This window comes from Ctenopharyngodon idella, chromosome 17 (genome assembly GCF_019924925.1).
Source record: "Ctenopharyngodon idella isolate HZGC_01 chromosome 17, HZGC01, whole genome shotgun sequence".
NCBI lineage: Eukaryota > Metazoa > Chordata > Actinopteri > Cypriniformes > Xenocyprididae > Ctenopharyngodon > Ctenopharyngodon idella.
In genome coordinates, this window is record NC_067236.1 from 29,965,798 (window position 1) to 29,983,461 (window position 17,664).

At 37.6% G+C, this 17,664-nt stretch overlaps 2 protein-coding genes across 2 annotated transcripts in view; one reads left to right on the forward strand and one right to left on the reverse strand.

Annotated features, from left to right (window-relative positions):
• The window catches only part of vps39 (VPS39 subunit of HOPS complex), a 42,228-nt gene extending 26,627 nt beyond the window's left edge, over positions 1–15,601 (reverse strand). Inside the window, exon 1 of the mRNA XM_051867148.1 lies at positions 15,475–15,601. The gene's annotated coding sequence lies outside the window, so the exon portion shown is untranslated. The remainder of the gene's footprint in view (positions 1–15,474) is intronic.
• LOC127498148 (filamin-A-interacting protein 1) lies at positions 635–17,402 on the forward strand. Its single transcript, XM_051867146.1, has 6 exons — positions 635–2,612; positions 8,756–9,029; positions 10,539–10,715; positions 10,925–11,103; positions 12,521–15,215; positions 15,515–17,402. Exons 2-6 carry the CDS (start codon positions 8,763–8,765, stop codon positions 15,710–15,712), a joined length of 3,516 nt encoding a protein of 1,171 aa, XP_051723106.1. The 5' UTR covers positions 635–2,612; positions 8,756–8,762; the 3' UTR covers positions 15,713–17,402.
• The last annotated feature ends 262 nt before the right edge of the window (positions 17,403–17,664 follow it).

Here is a 17,664-nt window from a genome sequence, read left to right on the forward strand (position 1 = left end):
TGAAGCTTTATTTCTTGTTAATTTAGCCACTGTACATCGGGTTGTGTTTATTCTCTTTTAAGAGAGTCAAAAAGTAAGCGGATCTAGCAGTTTTTGAAGGGTTAGTTCACCCAAAAATGAAATTTCTGTCATTAATTACTCACCCTCATGTCTTTCCAAACCTGTAAGACCTTCGTTCATCTTTGGAACACAAATTAAGATATTTTGATGAAATCTGAGAGCTTTCTGACATCCCTATAAACAGTAACCTCATAACCAATTTCAAGGCCCAGAAAGGTAGTAAAGACATCGTTAAAATAGTCCATGTGACTACAGTGGTTCAACCTTAATGTTATGAAATGACGAGAATACTTTTTGTGTGCAAAAACAATACAAAAATAATAACTTTATTCAACAATTTCTTCTGTCCCCTGTCAGTCTCCTATGCAGTTGATGTAGTGAACGCAGTACAGCACTTCCAGGTTCTACGTCAGAACGCTAGCTCAGTAATGGCCGACACTGTATACGTGAGCAGCACAACGCATGCATGTGATGCTGACACAGGAGCCGGTCGATATGAGAGTAAAATGAGCCGGCAAACCCCGAAGAGCTGTACTGCGTTTACTATGTCAACAGCGTAGGAGACTGACAGGGAAGAGAAGAAATTGTTGAATAAAGTCGTTCATCTGTATTATATCTGTTTTTTATATTTTATTAAGTTATTACCCTTAAATGGGTTTGGGAGTTGTTTAAATTTGCTAGTTCGGGGAACAGACACAGTCTCTATGTGATGATATCTAGGTGAAAGAGTCTCTATGTGTTGGGATTTATCTGACTTCTGTGACGTGAGACCGCTAGTAGATGGCCGGTTTAGCCAGTCTATCTGCTTCCTGACCTGGGCCCCAGTTAGTCAAGTTTCAACTCTAAGACTATGTAACATATTACTAGAGAGAAGGGTGGCATCAACCCAGGAGATATGAAGGCCATCTCTTTTCATCAGGTCAGATCGCTCAAAAACTTTTCCAGTTGTTTATGAACCCTATATTATTCTGCAGACACCACTTCGGCAGCCAGCCATTGAGTGAGGACAGTCTGCTATGTATCTCATCACCCCAGTAAACAGGGAGGGGGCCAGAGCAAATTACAGTGTCTGACATCATACTTGTGATTTCACTCACCTCTTTAACGTTATTTTTAGTGATCTCCGACTGGCAAAGTCGGACATCATTAGTGCCGGACATCATTTACTCTTATCATTAGCCAGCACTTTTAAATTTGCTTTGATGTCAGGCGCTCTGGCTCCCTGGCAAACATGTGACTGGTGGCTGGTGTCTCTATTTTCACGTTCCGTGTAATAGAATCACCAATAACTAGGACACTTTCAACAGGATTCTTAGTGGGTGCATCACTGAGTGGGGAGAACCTGTTTCATGTCTAATCGGAAAGGGAATAGCTGTGTTTTATTCCGCGACTATGCCGTCTCACAGTTACCCAGTTGCCCTGCTGCTGGGACTCTGCAACTGGAATTTAATAATGTACGGTTCTCGCTAAGCTAGTCACATTCAAAGCCATATCTAGAACCCTTGCATTCTTACTATCCTCGATAAAGTTTGGATGCATGTCTCTAATTCTGAAATCTTCTCTGTCAGCCTATTTCTGTGCAGTTATCAAATGCGAAATCCTCACAGCTGACAGATAAGGCTATGCTAAACGTGGCAGGCGGTGCAAGTGACAATAACAGGAGACAATGCCATGACTCACCATATTTGTTTACTGATTCCGACTCACTTCAGTTGTTTGAAGGACTCAAAAAAAAAAAAAGAAGCGCAAGAGAGAAAAGAGAAGGTAAGCCTGAAAGACAAGTTAACAGGCTAGCGAAATGCTAACGCATTGTGTTAGCGATAACGATTTAGATTAAAAGCTTGTCAAGAAATAATTAAAATTATTTAAAAAGTATTTTTGTGAAGACCTGTAAAACCTGAAGGCTTTTCGAACTTTGTTTTACTTTCTTTGCCAAATCATCATTAAATGATACACTTTTCTTAAACTTAACACTTTACTGTAAAATGGACAGAAGATATTAGTGGTCATATACGTGATACTGCAAAGCAACAGGATAGTTGCTGCTCTCAGCTGAATCCATAAGGACAAATTCTACATTTGTTCAGAACTCATGTCTTGTCACAGCCGTTCCTGGACTGCATGTGGGTGGAGTAACAGGCCTGATCGTTCTCTGATGTGAGAATCGGAAGGCTCAGCTGTCACTTCTGAGAGACTAATGTCACTCTCACACCCTAATGGCTACAACTGAGTAAGCGAAGAGGTTAAATATAGCTCAGCAGCACGGTGGAGCTGCACACAATCACTGATAGAGGAAGCATGTGCACCTCTTGTCCCTGGAATAGAATAACAGCTTCACTGTTTGTGACTCATTGATTTTATAGCCCTCCTAACGACTTGCATTCAGTCATGCTTTCTTTCACTTGCTGGCTCATGGTTTGAAGCACCTGCTTCACAGTATAGCACTATCTTAGAGAGGAAAGACCTTTGGATAATGGGTACTGCTTTTAAAAGAATCGTCTAACCTGGAGTACATAGGAATATACTAGCTTGAGGCTTAGGGACCATTGTGGGTAAGTATTTCATTCATGTTTCATTCGGAGAGCAGTGTGTTGTTGTTCTACGGATAGCACCAACTTCTGCCACCATTTTATTAATAATTTACTAAAGATTGCCACATGAGAGTGGCATATTCTACAGTGGTGTAGACATTCAACACACATTTCAGGCAATTGTAATATAAGCATGTTTGAATTTGGTGAGTTGTAAATCACAATGTAAAAGCTATATGTCATGTGACTGCATGGAAGAAGCGCATTTCCAGTCGAAATAGTTTAGGCATAATTGAACATTTTGTGCACATTTGAGAAGTATGTCCTGCAGCTGTATACACTGAAGAAAAAATGATACTTTGGACCAACTTACTATAACATTCTAATTTGTTACAGCCAAATTTATTTGTTTTTCTCAAATTATATTGTTTATAAATTAACCAAAAACATGAAGATTATTTATTATAATGACCATATCATACTTAATGTTTTAACTATACACACAAGTCAAAATGTTACTTAATGTATGTCATTAATGTATGTTTTGGCTTTTTACAACTTAATTTTACTATAAACAAACTGCTTTGGGTGACGGCATCAAAGTGCTCAGCAAATCTCAACAGCAGTGGACTGCTGCATTTGGCCAGTAATAATAGATGTAATTGGAAAGTTAAGGAACTTTTTGCCCTGTTTTTAGAAAATTATGATTTGGAGATTTTTGGTGATGTCTTTTCTTGGTGTCTGGGTTGCTGAGATTCTGGAGGGTTCAAGCACGTTTGTCTCTAGACATGTTCATAGATTGGTGGCCCATTGGTGTATTTTATCACCATCTCATCCAGGTGTCGTTTACGGCTCCTATTAATACTACGGCTTGTACTTGAACTTCAAAATCACTCCCTTGGAATGGCTTTTTAAAGAGCTATCCAATGATGTCACGTAGCCAGAGGTCTTGGTTTTGATTTACCGATGATGTTACAGTAGAATGTAACCTGTTAGAAAGGTATTCATGGGTATCATGTGTAGCAATGTAGGCATATATATATATATATATATATATATATATATATACACCTGTATATATGCTGCCATTTTTGTTCCTTTTGTGTTCCCAAGATCACACCTTGAATTTTTGAGGTGCAGGGCAAGTAAACATTTTAAATTCTACCTTATTTATTAACTTAATGGAGTTGTGGGATAATTAATATTTTTTTTATGTTTTTTTGTCTCTTCTGCTCACCAAGGCTGCATTTATTTGATCAAAAATACAGTAAAAACTGTAAAAATGTGAAATATTATTATATTTTAAAAGAACTGTCTTCTATGTGAATATATATTTAAAATGTAATTTATTCCCGTGATCAAAGCTGAATTTTCAGCATCATTACTCCAGTCTTCAGTGTCACATGATCCTTCAGAAATCATTCTAATATGCTGATTTGATGCTCAAGAAACATTTATTATTATTATTATCAATGTTGAAAACAGTTGTGCTGCTCAGTATTTTTGTGGACACTGTGATGTACTACCATTCAAAAAGAAATAAATAAAAATACACAAATACTTTTATACAGCAAAGACACATTAAATTGATCAAAAGTGACAATAAAGACATTTATAATGTTACAAAAGATTCTATTTCATATACATGTTCTTTTGAACTTTCTGGCAATGGCAATGCAATTTTCAAATGTTTTAATACAGTATCAGCCATTTTACATGTCCTTATTCATCACATTTACATTTAGGTTTATAAAATCTACATAAATGTAGCTTTTATTGAAACAGAACTTTTTAACTGATCTTAACACTCAAACAAACACATATTGAATGAATTGGGTGTTGAATGATCATTGCACAAAATGTATTTGAAAGAAAGAAATCGTGTTATTTTTCCCAATGCTTTTTTGTTGATAAGATCTGCATGACATTTCCACCATCAAAACTGCTGTGCACTTTGCCTGTAGTCCGAGTATTTATGAGTAACATACTACAAGCTGAAATCCAATAAGACAACTGCTCCGACTGAACATAAGTTATGGATGGCTGATATAAATAGAAGCTGATGACTGTATACAGTAAGATGAACTGGGTAAAATTTACTCATACAGTAATAGATACTGATGGCAAATTATAAAAATATATCAAAGAGAATCATAAAACGTACATGTGCCCTCTATGTAATGTTTGTCTCTGTTTTAATACTGCCTGTAAATACTGCTGCAGTTGATAGACTTTGACCTTCTTCCCTCCTCTCTAAACAAGTGTCCATCAACCAGGTCATGTGTATTGTGTTACCTGCAAAGTTCTGACTGCAAAAGTTGCACATTTTTTACTTTCTATTTTATATTTTAGATTTGTATTATAGATTATGTTTATAGTCCTTACATGGACACCTTCTAAAGTGACCCAGGCACACATATGTGAAACTTCAGTTCTGCCTTTAGTGTGCAGACTCCATGTCTTGCCAAAGCCACAATCGCAAATGCCATGACTCTCCTAGCCCTTATTTAGACACATTGGACCCATCATGTCCACTAAAACCTTTCATTTCTTCACTGGCAGCGCAGGAATGTAGAATTTGGACAGCTGCTGGTACCAGCTGTGTGTCTCTTGGTTATCTTCAAAAGCACACCAAATTAGGAGCCAATAATGTCAGCAGCTCAGCAAAAAATCTGGGATGTTCCCTTGGGCACATTTGTCCCTTTAAAATCTGCAGTAATCTAGTAATCTAATGCAAACTATGTGGTTCCTCCCTAGTGTTTAAGTTTTTTTCTCACAAAAAAATCACTTTATTTGCATCTATATGTGTGCGCACAAAATGTAATAAGCATAATGCATAATATAAGGATATACAGTATATACCTTTATATTTTAGTCTTCCTTTTGATCAATTTAATGCATCCTGCCCAGTTCTCTGTATTAGAAGAAAACGCCCAACGTAGTACAAATGTCTAAAGCAACTGTCAGACATGCTTTATAAATAGCACTTTACTATGAATGCTGCACCTCTCAAAGACATGAAATCAAAGTATTGGTTCAACTTTTCACATGCTGGCAGGGCCTGAATCTAACTTTTTGCCACACCTGCCAATGATCGCTGACTTAAGAACATTGACTGTCCGTAAATATTTTTTACCAGCCATGAAACTGTTTTTGCAAAAACAGCCAGTTATGACACCAAGATTTTAGATACCAGTGAAAATTCACAATGTTCGTGTACAGAAATGGAATAAAGTAATCAAATGTAAAACAACACTGCATAGTCTTCACTGTATAAATTAAACAGATTAATCCTCCTGATTTCACTTTTTTTATACTTTAGTTAGTGTGAAATGTTGCTGTTTGAACATAAATAACATCTGCAAAGTTACAACGCGGTTCAATGCAAAGGGAGATATTTTCTTTCACAGAAATTGCTTATTAAGCACTACAACGAGCTTCTTCCCAGGTTGCTGACATCACAAACCCCAAAATTGACATAAACCCTGCCCCCGGGAACATGTAACAAAGAGGGTGAGGCCATGTTGGGCTGCTTTAGAGAAGAGGAAGAGTTGTAGTAGAGTGTTGTTGCCATGCCGTTATTTTACGCCGGACTGCTTTACAAACGAGGGTCAATTCAACGCTGGATTTGCACAAAAGATTAACATGACGGCACATGCTAGTCGATGAGTTGAATCAACTCCACAGAAACTACATAAATTTATCCACTAACCATTCAGAAACGTCCAGTTTCATTCTAAAAGTTGTAACTTCTTCCTGAGTCTCTCCATCAGTGTCCTACTCCAGTTTGAACAATGTAAGGCTGAACACCGTTACTGACAATCCTCATTTTGGCTGCGTGAGATTCTCCAGCTTTGTTGTTGTTGAGTATCCGAAGTGCGAGCTGTTAAAGCTCCGCCCTCTTCTGGAAAGGGGGCTGGGAGCAGCAGCTCATTTGCATTTAAAGAGACACACACAAAAACAGCATGTTTTTGCTCACACCCAAATAGGGGCAAATTTGACAAGCTATAATAAATGATCTGTGGGGTATTTTGAGCTGAAACTTCACAGACACATTCTGGAACACCAGAGACTTATTTTACATCTTGTGAAAAGGGACATAATAGGTCCTCTTTAAAGTTACAAAAGTTATTCAGTCAAGGGCAGTGAGTGATTTTTTTTTTTGTCCTTTGTTGTTTGATTAACATTATAAGGACACAGTCAGCAGCATTAGGCTGCTGTCACTTTATGAGATGCACTGATCCAATATACTGATATATATGCATTTTCTTTCTCAAATATTCACTTAAGACATAACTCACTATGTTTACAAGGATACTCACCAATACGGGCAATTAAACTGCAGTGTTCATGACAATAAACATCTACAGAAAGAGCGCTCCCTTTATACTCGCTTGAGCTGTCAATCATTTCAGTTCATTTCAGTTCAGCAATCTCACTGCAGTCTCTCTCGCCAAAACCCCTGTTATAATCAGTGATGCTGTCTACGCTGAACTCTGAAGTCTCTCATTTAAAGCACTGTATTTGTAATGATGAAATCATTCGTGAGTGTGCAGAAGTCAGTGAGATCATTGCATTGGCTACATTGCTCAGTGCTGCAACCTTTCATGCAATACGAGTAGATCTAATGCTGTAACCAACACTTTTCACGATTAGTTAATTGTTGCAGCTGTAATCGTAAAAACATTGCTCAAAAGAGTTCCACATGTAATGCTTATTTCATAAGCAAAAATGTTACCCAATCACAGCAGTGGCCGTTTACATTGAAGTCTTAAAGGGATACGCCCCATTAAAACAGAGGGCTAAAATCAGGGTAGAAAATGGCTGCTTTTGATATAAAAATCCTACTAATATTATGAGTGCATGTCAGGAAATATTATAAAATAATAATTTTAAAAAATTGCATTACCTATTTGAGCCAAGAAATAACAGTATCACACAAGTATACTGTGACTTGTTTTCTTCTCAACAAAACATAACTAAAATACTGATGATAGACTGGTTCTTTTCAGTTAGACTTTTAGAAACACAAGCAGATTGAATTTCTGAACGAATTGTTCATAAATCAATTCTTACATAATTTGTTCCACTGGATTGATTTCAAAACTTACACAAGAGACATTTAAAAGAGAAATTCGTTCTGCTTGTGCTTCATGAATACACCCCAGTATGGATTAAAAACTATGGCGATAAAAAAACAGCTTGAATAGTTACTTTTAAGCCATTTTTAAAATACATTTCCACACTAGAAATGACATGAAAATTGGTTTGAGAAGCATTTTGCTAGTCCTCTGCTGTCGTGACTTTGGAGGTTGGTCCAGATATTTAATACACCAGCATTGTATAAACACTACAGTTATTCCCAGCCTTGTCTTGCCAGTTCTTAAATATATCTAAACAAATCCATGGAAGAAAGCCCCAAAACAGCATTTCTTACAACACTATTAAATTCTATTGTCTTTTTTTTTCTTGGATGGTGTTTTAGTGTTCAGCTTAGAGTGTGTTTTTTCACTTACAGTTCAGAACATGCAGAATTAACAACAATGACGAGATAGAGGAGACTATAGTTGTCACATGGGGAATTTATCACAAGGGTTAAACTACTATCAGATCTACTATCAGGATTTGAGTCAAAAGTTCAATTGCAGCCATAGATGTTGATTTCAAACACTTACTATTGTTTAAAACACAGTCAACCTACAGTAGTATACGTTCAGGTAAGAGTCAACTAGAAATTAAACAGGATGTTGAAAGGGTGAAACAATACTTAAAAATCAAGATGTTGCAAAACATTCCAATGTTTAGTTCAAAACTTGTTATGAACTATTTCAGATGTCACTGCTTGATGATGTTGGGTGTGTTCTGTGGAGTCTTAACCCTGAAGCTACTGTATCATATTTAATACATGATTTTCTAAGGACTCTAAATGATCAACATAATCAAAACTTTGCTGAAAAACCTGTCGCACATAATCTACTACATGCCTTCTGTCATCTGATTTTTTTCTCGAGTTTGAGCTCCATATTGTCACTATATCAGACTATGATCCTGATCTATCAAATATGATACTCAACAAAACACACACACACACACACACACACACACACACACAAAATAGATTTTTCTGACTATTATTCAACAATTTCTTTATTTTGTACTTTCAGGAGGAAAATGAGGTCCAAAGACAATACAGTGGACAGCACGGTTAATGAAGTTCTGGTTGTCACGCAGACTTCACATGATGTCCAAGAAGAAGAGGAGGGAAAAATACTGGAGACAGAAGAGACTATTAAGGTTAAACGCGTGGATGATGAAGAGAAAAATGGGCCTGACAATGATCATAAATCAGCACAGAATGACAACCAAATGTTTGGGCTGAGAGATCTGTCCAAAGACAACCTACTGAAACTGCTTGGGATCATGGAAGGAGAGATTCAGGTAAAATGTGAAAATTAAAGATGATCATCTATCATCACAACCTGTCTTTGTTTATCTGTGCAACTTTAACTTTGGTTTTTACAGATGAAGGTACCACAGCTGCAGATGTTTTTTTTAGATTTTACATGTGACGTTGCATATGTGTTAATGCAATGTTTTGGCTCTGAATCCTCTTATTGCTTCCTCATCATCCCACAGCTGAGCGAGTCATGTGTAATATTATTTTCATAATTACACAGTTTTTACAGTTGTGGCTAAACAAAAGAGGAAGAGGATTATTGGTCATTTCGACTCAGGATGCGATTTAGCACACTTCCTGATTTTCATGTAGCTTTTTCAAACAAGCTATTCGTACCGCGATGAACATTTTAAAATTATATACATTTTGTTTCATTTCGCAAAGACAAGTGTTCAAGGGTTAGTTCACCCAAAAATTAAAAATAATGTCATTTATTACTCACCCTCATGCCGTTACACACCCGTAAAACCTTCGTTAATCTTCAGAACACAAATTAAGATATTTTTGTTGAAATCCGATGGCTCAGTGAGGCCTCCATAGCCAGCAATGACATTTCCTCTCTCAAGATCCATTAATGTACTAAAAACATATTTAAATCAGTTCATGTGAGTACAGTGGTTCAATATTAATAGCGACGAGAATATTTTTGGTGCGCCAAAAAAAAAAACCGACATATAGTGATGGCCGATTTCAAAACACTGCTTCAGGAAGCTTCGGAACATTATGAATCAGCGGTTCGGAGCGCCAAAGTCACGTGATTTCAGCAGTTTGGCGGTTTGACACGTGATCCGAACCGCTGATTCGACACGCTGATTCATAACGCTCCGAAGCTTCCTGAAGCAGTGTTTTGAAATCGGCCATCACTATATAAGTCGTTATTTTGTTTTTTTGGCGCACCAAAAATATTCTCGTCGCTTTATAATATTAATATTGAACCACTGTAATCACATGAACTGATTTAAATATGTTTTTAGTACATTAATGGATCTTGAGAGAGGAAATGTCATTGTCATGCAGGCCTCACCGAGCCATCGGATTTCAACAAAAATATCTTAATTTGTGTTCCGAAGACTAACGAAGGTTTTACGGGTGTGGAACGGCATGAGGGTGAGTAATAAACATTACTCTGTCTAACATTAAAAAAGAAGGAACCCAGCTAACAGGGAACGTTCTCAGCTAACGATGTTCACATTTATGAACAAACGTTTTCTAGTAACGTTAATAGAACGTCATCTGGTCTTGTTTTCAAAACACTAGCACAGATACATTATTTATACATCATTCATGGAACATTTTTCATGAAACGTTTTAGTTGGACATGCGTATAATGTTTTTCAAATGCTATTTGTTACAGAATGTTCAAAAAGCTTTCCAAAGTAACATTCCAATAATGTCTGCAAAATGATAAAATGGAATGTTTCCTGTTTGCCCTGTAATTCGCACCCTGAATATATCCCAAAGCATTTATGTTTTTTTTACGTGCTACCCAGGCACGAGAAGATGTGATCCATCTACTGAGGTCTACACTATTGAGTCGACCAGAGGAGCTGGAGTCCCGTTATGGCTCTTCGGGGCCGGCCAGACCCCTGCAAGCCCTGCAGAGAGACCGGACGCTCAGCAACAACCACACACAACATGAGAATGTGTATGATAAGCCAATGGCAGAGGTATACACACAGAGAAAAGAATAACAGTGACTAGTTCACCCAATAAAAGAAAATTCTGTCATGGTTTGGATTGAACAAGGGTGAGTAAAGGGTGACAGAATATTCATTTTTGGATGAACTATTTAAATTAATCAATTAGTCTAAAAACTTGCAAACCCTTCCCTCTGTTAGACAGTCTTATAATTGTGTTTTCACTCTCTGTATCTCAGCTGGACAGATTGCGGGATAAGCACAAGGACTCATACCGCCGTATGCTGGAACAGCTCCTGCTGGCAGAGAAAAGCCACCGGCGCACTGTCTATGAGCTGGATACTGAGAAACGCAAACATGTGGACTATATGAACAAGAGCGATGACTTCACCAACCTCCTGGAGCAGGAACGAGAGAGGTGAGAGAGCAGAGATATGGCAGGGAACAAAACTGATGGTTGAATTGCAAATTTCTTGCACGTAACTCCAGAGTACAAAGAAATTATATTCCACAAACTTTACTTACTACAGATTAAACAAGAACAAACAATGTGACCAAAGCAGACTGAATATATTTCTGCCGTATTCAAAGAAATATGACAGTTTGAGTTCGACTATGCATGTGACACTTTTTTTTTTTTTTTTTGAGTTAGATATGACCATTTAATTTATTTCACTTAAGGAGAATATAGTTATCCTATTCATGTACACTCTTAAAAATAAAGGTTCTTTATTGGCATCTATGGTTCCACGATGAACCTTCAACATCCATGGAACCTTTCCATTCCACAAAAGGTTCTTTAGATTAATGAAATATTCCTCACACTAAAACAAAATGGTTCTTTTCAGAACTGTTTACTGAAAGGTTCTTTGGGGAACAAATATGGTTCTTCTATTCATTGCTACGAAACCCCTCTTTTGAAACCCCCTTTTTTTTTAAAGAGTGTAATATCCTTTAATTATGTGAACCAATTTGTTTGGTTGCACAGTAAAAATCAAACATTGTGCAAATGTATTTAAATAATGAGTGTTAGCCGTTTCTCTTTCAGTGAAAATCACATTGTAGTAGTAAAACGACAGAGTATATTTTCATTCACTCTACCACTTAGTTTCAGAGATTTGTCCATGATCTGTATTGTAATCCACCTAGTCCAGAACAACAACCTGAACAAACTGAACTTCAACTGGAAAACAGAGAGCTAAAAACAGAATGTGTATTTTAGATCATGTAGCTTGAGGAGTCACTTATGAAAAGGCATTATGGTACATGCTTATGCTGCAAAGTCAAAAAATAACTGATGTACATATAGTCATATAGAATCATAAATGCCTATTTATATATCACATTTAATTTTTCCATTTTAGGACAATAAAGCATTTAGCCTAATGTTAGCTTTATAACTTTATGTTTGATTAAACATAATGTTGTATTGTTGTTTAATGCATATACAGCTGTGGTCACAAGCCTTGCAGAATCTGTTTATAGTTTTTAAAATAAGAGTTTTATTTAGTACTGCCTTGCATTTACATTTGCATGATTTTTAATATTGTGTGTTGTTACCTTGATGATCAATAACTGTTTATGTTTTGCGATGGTTGATTACATGCCATATACACTCCTGAACTTTTATATTAAAATAAATACAATATTGTTAGACATTTAGTTTTTAATGAGCGACCTACTACGATGCATGTACTATGAAGTTCAATGTAATTATTTTGCAGAATAATTATTTGTTGAATTAAATTATCATAAATTGTATTCTTTCTTCTGATTGACAAAGTAATGATTAGTGGCAAGTGTAATGAAGTCAGTCACACTTATTTTTTCACTAGGTTAAAGCGGTTGCTGAAACAAGAAAAAGCATACCAAATACGGAAGGAAAAAGAATTTTCTAAACGTATGCAAAGAACATCTGGAGAGCTGGTCAAGCTGAAGTCCTTCGCACTGATGATGGTTGATGAGCGAGAACTTCACTTGGAGAAAATTGACAAACAGAGCCACAAAATACAAGATCTTCTTCAAAAACTCCAGGAAAAGGAGAAGAAACTAAATGAGGCAGAGGGAAAAGCAAAGGAAGACAACCAAAAGATCATGGATCTTGAGGTTGAGCTGGAGCTGAGAACTTCTAAGTTTGAAAAAGAGCAAGAGGAGATGTCCGCGAAACTGTCCAGCCAAGAATCTCAACATCAGCAACTGTCCCAGAAACAAATGGAATTGTTACACAAACTCAAGGAGCTTGAAGAGATGAATGAAGCTCTTGAGAAATCAGCAGAGGAACTCCAGGCGTTGAGGGACAAGATCAGAAAGGGTGAGTGTGGCAACTCAAATTTGATTGCAGAACTTGAGACTTTGCGCAAAAGAATTCTGGAAATGGAGGGTAAAGATGAAGAGATCACCAAAACTGAGAACAAGTGCAATGAGTTGAGGAAGATGCTTCTGGCTGAGGAGTCTCACAATAAAGACCTGAAGCTAGAGGTGGAAAAACTGCAACAGAGAATGACACAGTTAGAAAAACTAGAGATGACCTTCAATATGGGCAGGATGGAATGTGCTCAGTTGCAGGCAGCTTTGGAAAAAGAGAAAAGCCTGACGAAAGACCTAACAGATGAACTGGTGAGCGTTAAAATCCGTATGAAGGAGCTTGAGTCGTCCGAGCTGAAACTGGAAAAGGATGAATTGGATTTAAAAGAGGATCTTTTGAAACTCAAATCAGTTACTGTAATAATGGTTAATGAGCACAAGAACATGGCAGACAGAATTATGTCTGAGGAAAGGCTGAAAGATGAACTGAACCAACTCTATAAGGCAGAGCAGGAGAAAGTCATGGAGGTTACGGAGAGGTTAATAGAGGAGAGCAAGAAGCGTCTGAAACTAAAATCAGAGATGGAGTTGAATATAGCTGCTCTTGTAAAGGAGAGAGATGAAATAAAGGGAAAGCTTACCAAAGCAGAAGAAAAATGTAAAGATCTGAGCTCCAAGTATGGTATTATGAAGCACGGTACCATGAACGAAGAAGAAAAGGAATCTGCTCAAAAGGTGAAAGAACTCCAGAGTGTCTCAAATCCACATGGAAAAGATGAGAATAAAGTTAAGGAGTTGACTTTGGAGATTGAACGGTTGAAGAACCGTCTTCAGCAGCTTGAAACTATTGAGGGAGACCTGATCAAACCAGAGTACGATTTGTTAGCAACTGAGAAAGAAAGGGCACAATTTCTCCCACAGCAGGTACGTGACGTAAGAAGTCAAACTGTGTTGAGTAAGGCAATAGAGCGAGGAGAGGTATGCTATCAGGAGGCTGAACTGAGACATCGGTTCATGATGGAGGAGGCCAAAACCAGAGACCTTCAAGCAGATGTGCAAGCCCTGAAGGAGAAAATTCATGAGCTCATGAACAAAGAAGATGAGCTTTCCCAGCTACAGGTGGATTACTCTGTTCTGCAACAGAGGTTTCTGGAAGAAGAGGACAAGAAAAAGAGCATAAGCACTGAAGTTCTTAACCTCACCAAAGAACTTGAGGTCACCAAGCGCTATAGCCGCACTCTGCGGCCCAGCACCAAAGGAGGCCGAATGATGGATGTTCCAATGACATCGACTGGAATACAAACTGAAAATAGGACAGCTGACAGTGACACTCCTGCTGCATTCATCAAGAAGTCTGTCCAAGAAGAGAATCGGATCATGAGTAGTCTTCAACAGAGGAGCTTAAAGAAGCCGGCGCAGAGACCGACAGTGCGTGAACTCTACCCTCCAACAGTCAATGACTTTACTGTGAAGAAGTCCTGGATTCCTTGGATGAGGAAGAAGGACAGCAGCACTTCCGAAATATCTTTGGATACCAGTGGGGAGGTTGCACCTTCTGAAGTCAACATGCCCCAAAAGCATGACCATCCATTGCACGCTCAGGTGATCCCAGGTATTCAGAACAACGAGGTAGTCTTACAGACATGCATTGCCCCCTCAGAGGACTTGACCAAACAAGCTTCTGCCAAACCATCACAAGAAATTCAGAACCCTCACACAACCATCATTCCTACAAATGAACGAACCAAAGAGCCAAAGAACGCAGAAAGAGTTCGATCTCCAATGTCCTTTGCAGCCATCTCAAGAGTAAAGAGTGCAGAGATCATGAGGTCTCCCTCTATGGACAAATCACTTGTATCCACTGCATCCAACAGCAGCTCCCAAGAGCATGTGGACATGATAACAGGCAGAGCTGTGTTTAAGGAGACTCCTGAGAAACGAATGGTCCCCACACCCATCAAGAAGTCAAATGCTAATGTCATTACCACAGAGGACAGTAAGATTCACATTCATTTAGGATCACAGTTCAAGAAGACCAATGATCATGGCTCAGCTGTCATGGTCAAATCTATTCCTGTATCATCCGAGAGTAAGGAGGTTTCTACTGGAACTGTGCTACGCTCTCCACACAATGTGATTGCCAGCAAATCAACATCCAACAAAGCGATAAGTAGCGTCACCATTACGCAGGTCACTAAAGCACCGGCCAGACCTACACTCTCAGTGGTAAGTGTCTAATCAAGGGGTGTCCAATCCTGCTCCTGGAGGGCCACCATCCTGCAGAGTTCAGCTTCAACCCCAATTAAACACACCTGAACCAGCTAATCAAGGTCTACTAAGCATACTAGAAAATTTTCAGTCAGGTGTGTTGAGGCAAGTTGGAGAAAAACTCTGAAGGACAGTGGCCCTCCAGGACCGAGTTTGGACACCACTGGTCTAATATATGCAGGAATATATCAAAACAATAAGCCAAAAAAGACCTTACTACATTAAATCATGTTCCTTCTGTCTCTGTTACTTAACAGCAGCCTGTCATGGATGTCCCATCAGCGCGGTCAGGGTTCAGTCGTATTCCAATGTCTCGGGGGATGAAAACGGGAAAAGCTGTGCTTGGAGCTTTGGGAATCACCACAGGAGTTAATGCAGAAAACCAGGCCATGAACATTGACCTGAAAAAATCAACTGTCAGCAATGGAGCATTACAGGGTGGAGGGAAGGGCTGAGAGCACTGAACAAATAATAACAATGTTTACATTTAAGTCTACTGCCAAAGAAAGCAAATTATCTTCGATTTCCACTTTCTGCGATTGGTACGTGTTGCAGAGATGCAAAGGAGGACACTGATTTTCCTTGCCCTCCAACTAGTGAAGGAGCCAGGTTTGGACAATAGAGTGCTGCAGTGATGACTTATTTTCATAGGCCAACTTACAAAAACTAAAGAGGACTCCATTGGCTTTTGGATTACTACAGAAAATAAGCTCTGTGACCAACAAAAGTTTATGATACTTGCACGTTTTGTTTAGTGAAAGGATGAGTTTAGCTGTTTGGCATGACAACCTCTGTAGTCCCATTTAGCCACTTGTTAGCAACCACCTATTAAAGTATAAGTAAGCTTAAAAAAAAATCACAAGGTGGTATTACTGATGGTTATATTGTAGATTAAATCTTGAGCTTGTGTTCACCACAGACCTTATTTCAGGCATTTAACCAAAAACCCATTTAAAAAACCCATTGACTTGGAACCAGAAGTGCTATAATGCTAACTTGTTTCCGGGTTTTGGCCCACAAAAAATATGTCATCCCTGCAGCACTCTATACTGTAGAGGAATGGGTCAGTGTTTGGTCTTCTAATGAAAAAAAAAATTTTGTAAGCTACTTACTGTACAATTTGAAAATGCAAAATTTCATTATATTGTAGTAATTGTTTTACCAGTGTCTTTTTTTGTTTTGTTTTTGAGGCTCTCTTTGAAAGCTCATAAAAAAAAGTATGCATCGATCATGAGTGAAATGTTTGGGAAACAATCAGCCAATAAGTATTTAGAACTAATTCAAGTCCTCCTGGGAAGTTAGTATTTTCAAGTTTGGAAGTCGTGTTTACGACGTCAGGTGCGTTCAAGACACTTATTACGTCAGAGCAAGATGGCGGTGTACTTTCTCTTAATTAACTACACAAACATACAGCAAGTTTTTTTTTTACCTCTACTTCAGAAAATGAAGAACAAAGAATGTGCTTCAGGTGTGTGTGTGTGTGTTTTTTTTTTATTTTATTTTTTTTATGTTTTTAATTAATTAATGAAGCCACTGTAGATTTTATTGTTACATATTATATTACAATGCTATCATATTGTGTGCAGGCAATTAGCTTATTTTGTTGTAAATAAAAAAGCCTGCTATATGTAGCTATTGTAATTCCACCATGTATAACACCACACCCCCATCTAAACGCGGGTCTTAAAGATAATCCCGAGCCTCCCACTGGTATTTACGACTTTGTGGTGGTGTCCATGTGCCTTCAACTCGTATATGATCTTACAGACATGACAGAGAAAATGAGCAAAAATGGCAACATGGAGGTAATGTATGCTAACAGACAAGCTAGCTATCGTTTTCTTCAGGTATTAAAGACCTCTTTGTTTGCAACAGATTAAAAGAATATTTATCAAACAAATAATCTATCAAATGAAATAAAACTTACCAAATGAAAACGTTTATTTACAATGATATCTGCTAAAGCTATGTGTTTTATGTTTATGTTTTATAATTTTAGCATTCTGTGGAATGTACATATCAGACCAAGCATTTTCTGTAATTCTGTATTGTGAATTGAAATGCATTGATAACAGTCTCACTAATAACGATCTGTAATGAAAGACATTTTTATTATTGTTTCTAAGTAAAAATGTTTTGCTTTCAGATATGTCATATATTTATTTCTTTCCACTTACTACATGAATGAATGAAAAGAAAAATGCATTTAATTGACTGAAACAAGTTAATCTGCTTTTAATGTACACAATTAAACTACTATTATAGGCTAAAAACACAAAGTAACAATCTACAAACATACATTCCACAGTTTGTAAGAGTCAACGTGTGAATACTTATATACAGCTAAGGTCCATACATTTAAGAAATTATAGGTCCTGCTCATACACACTAATCTAATGTCACACTT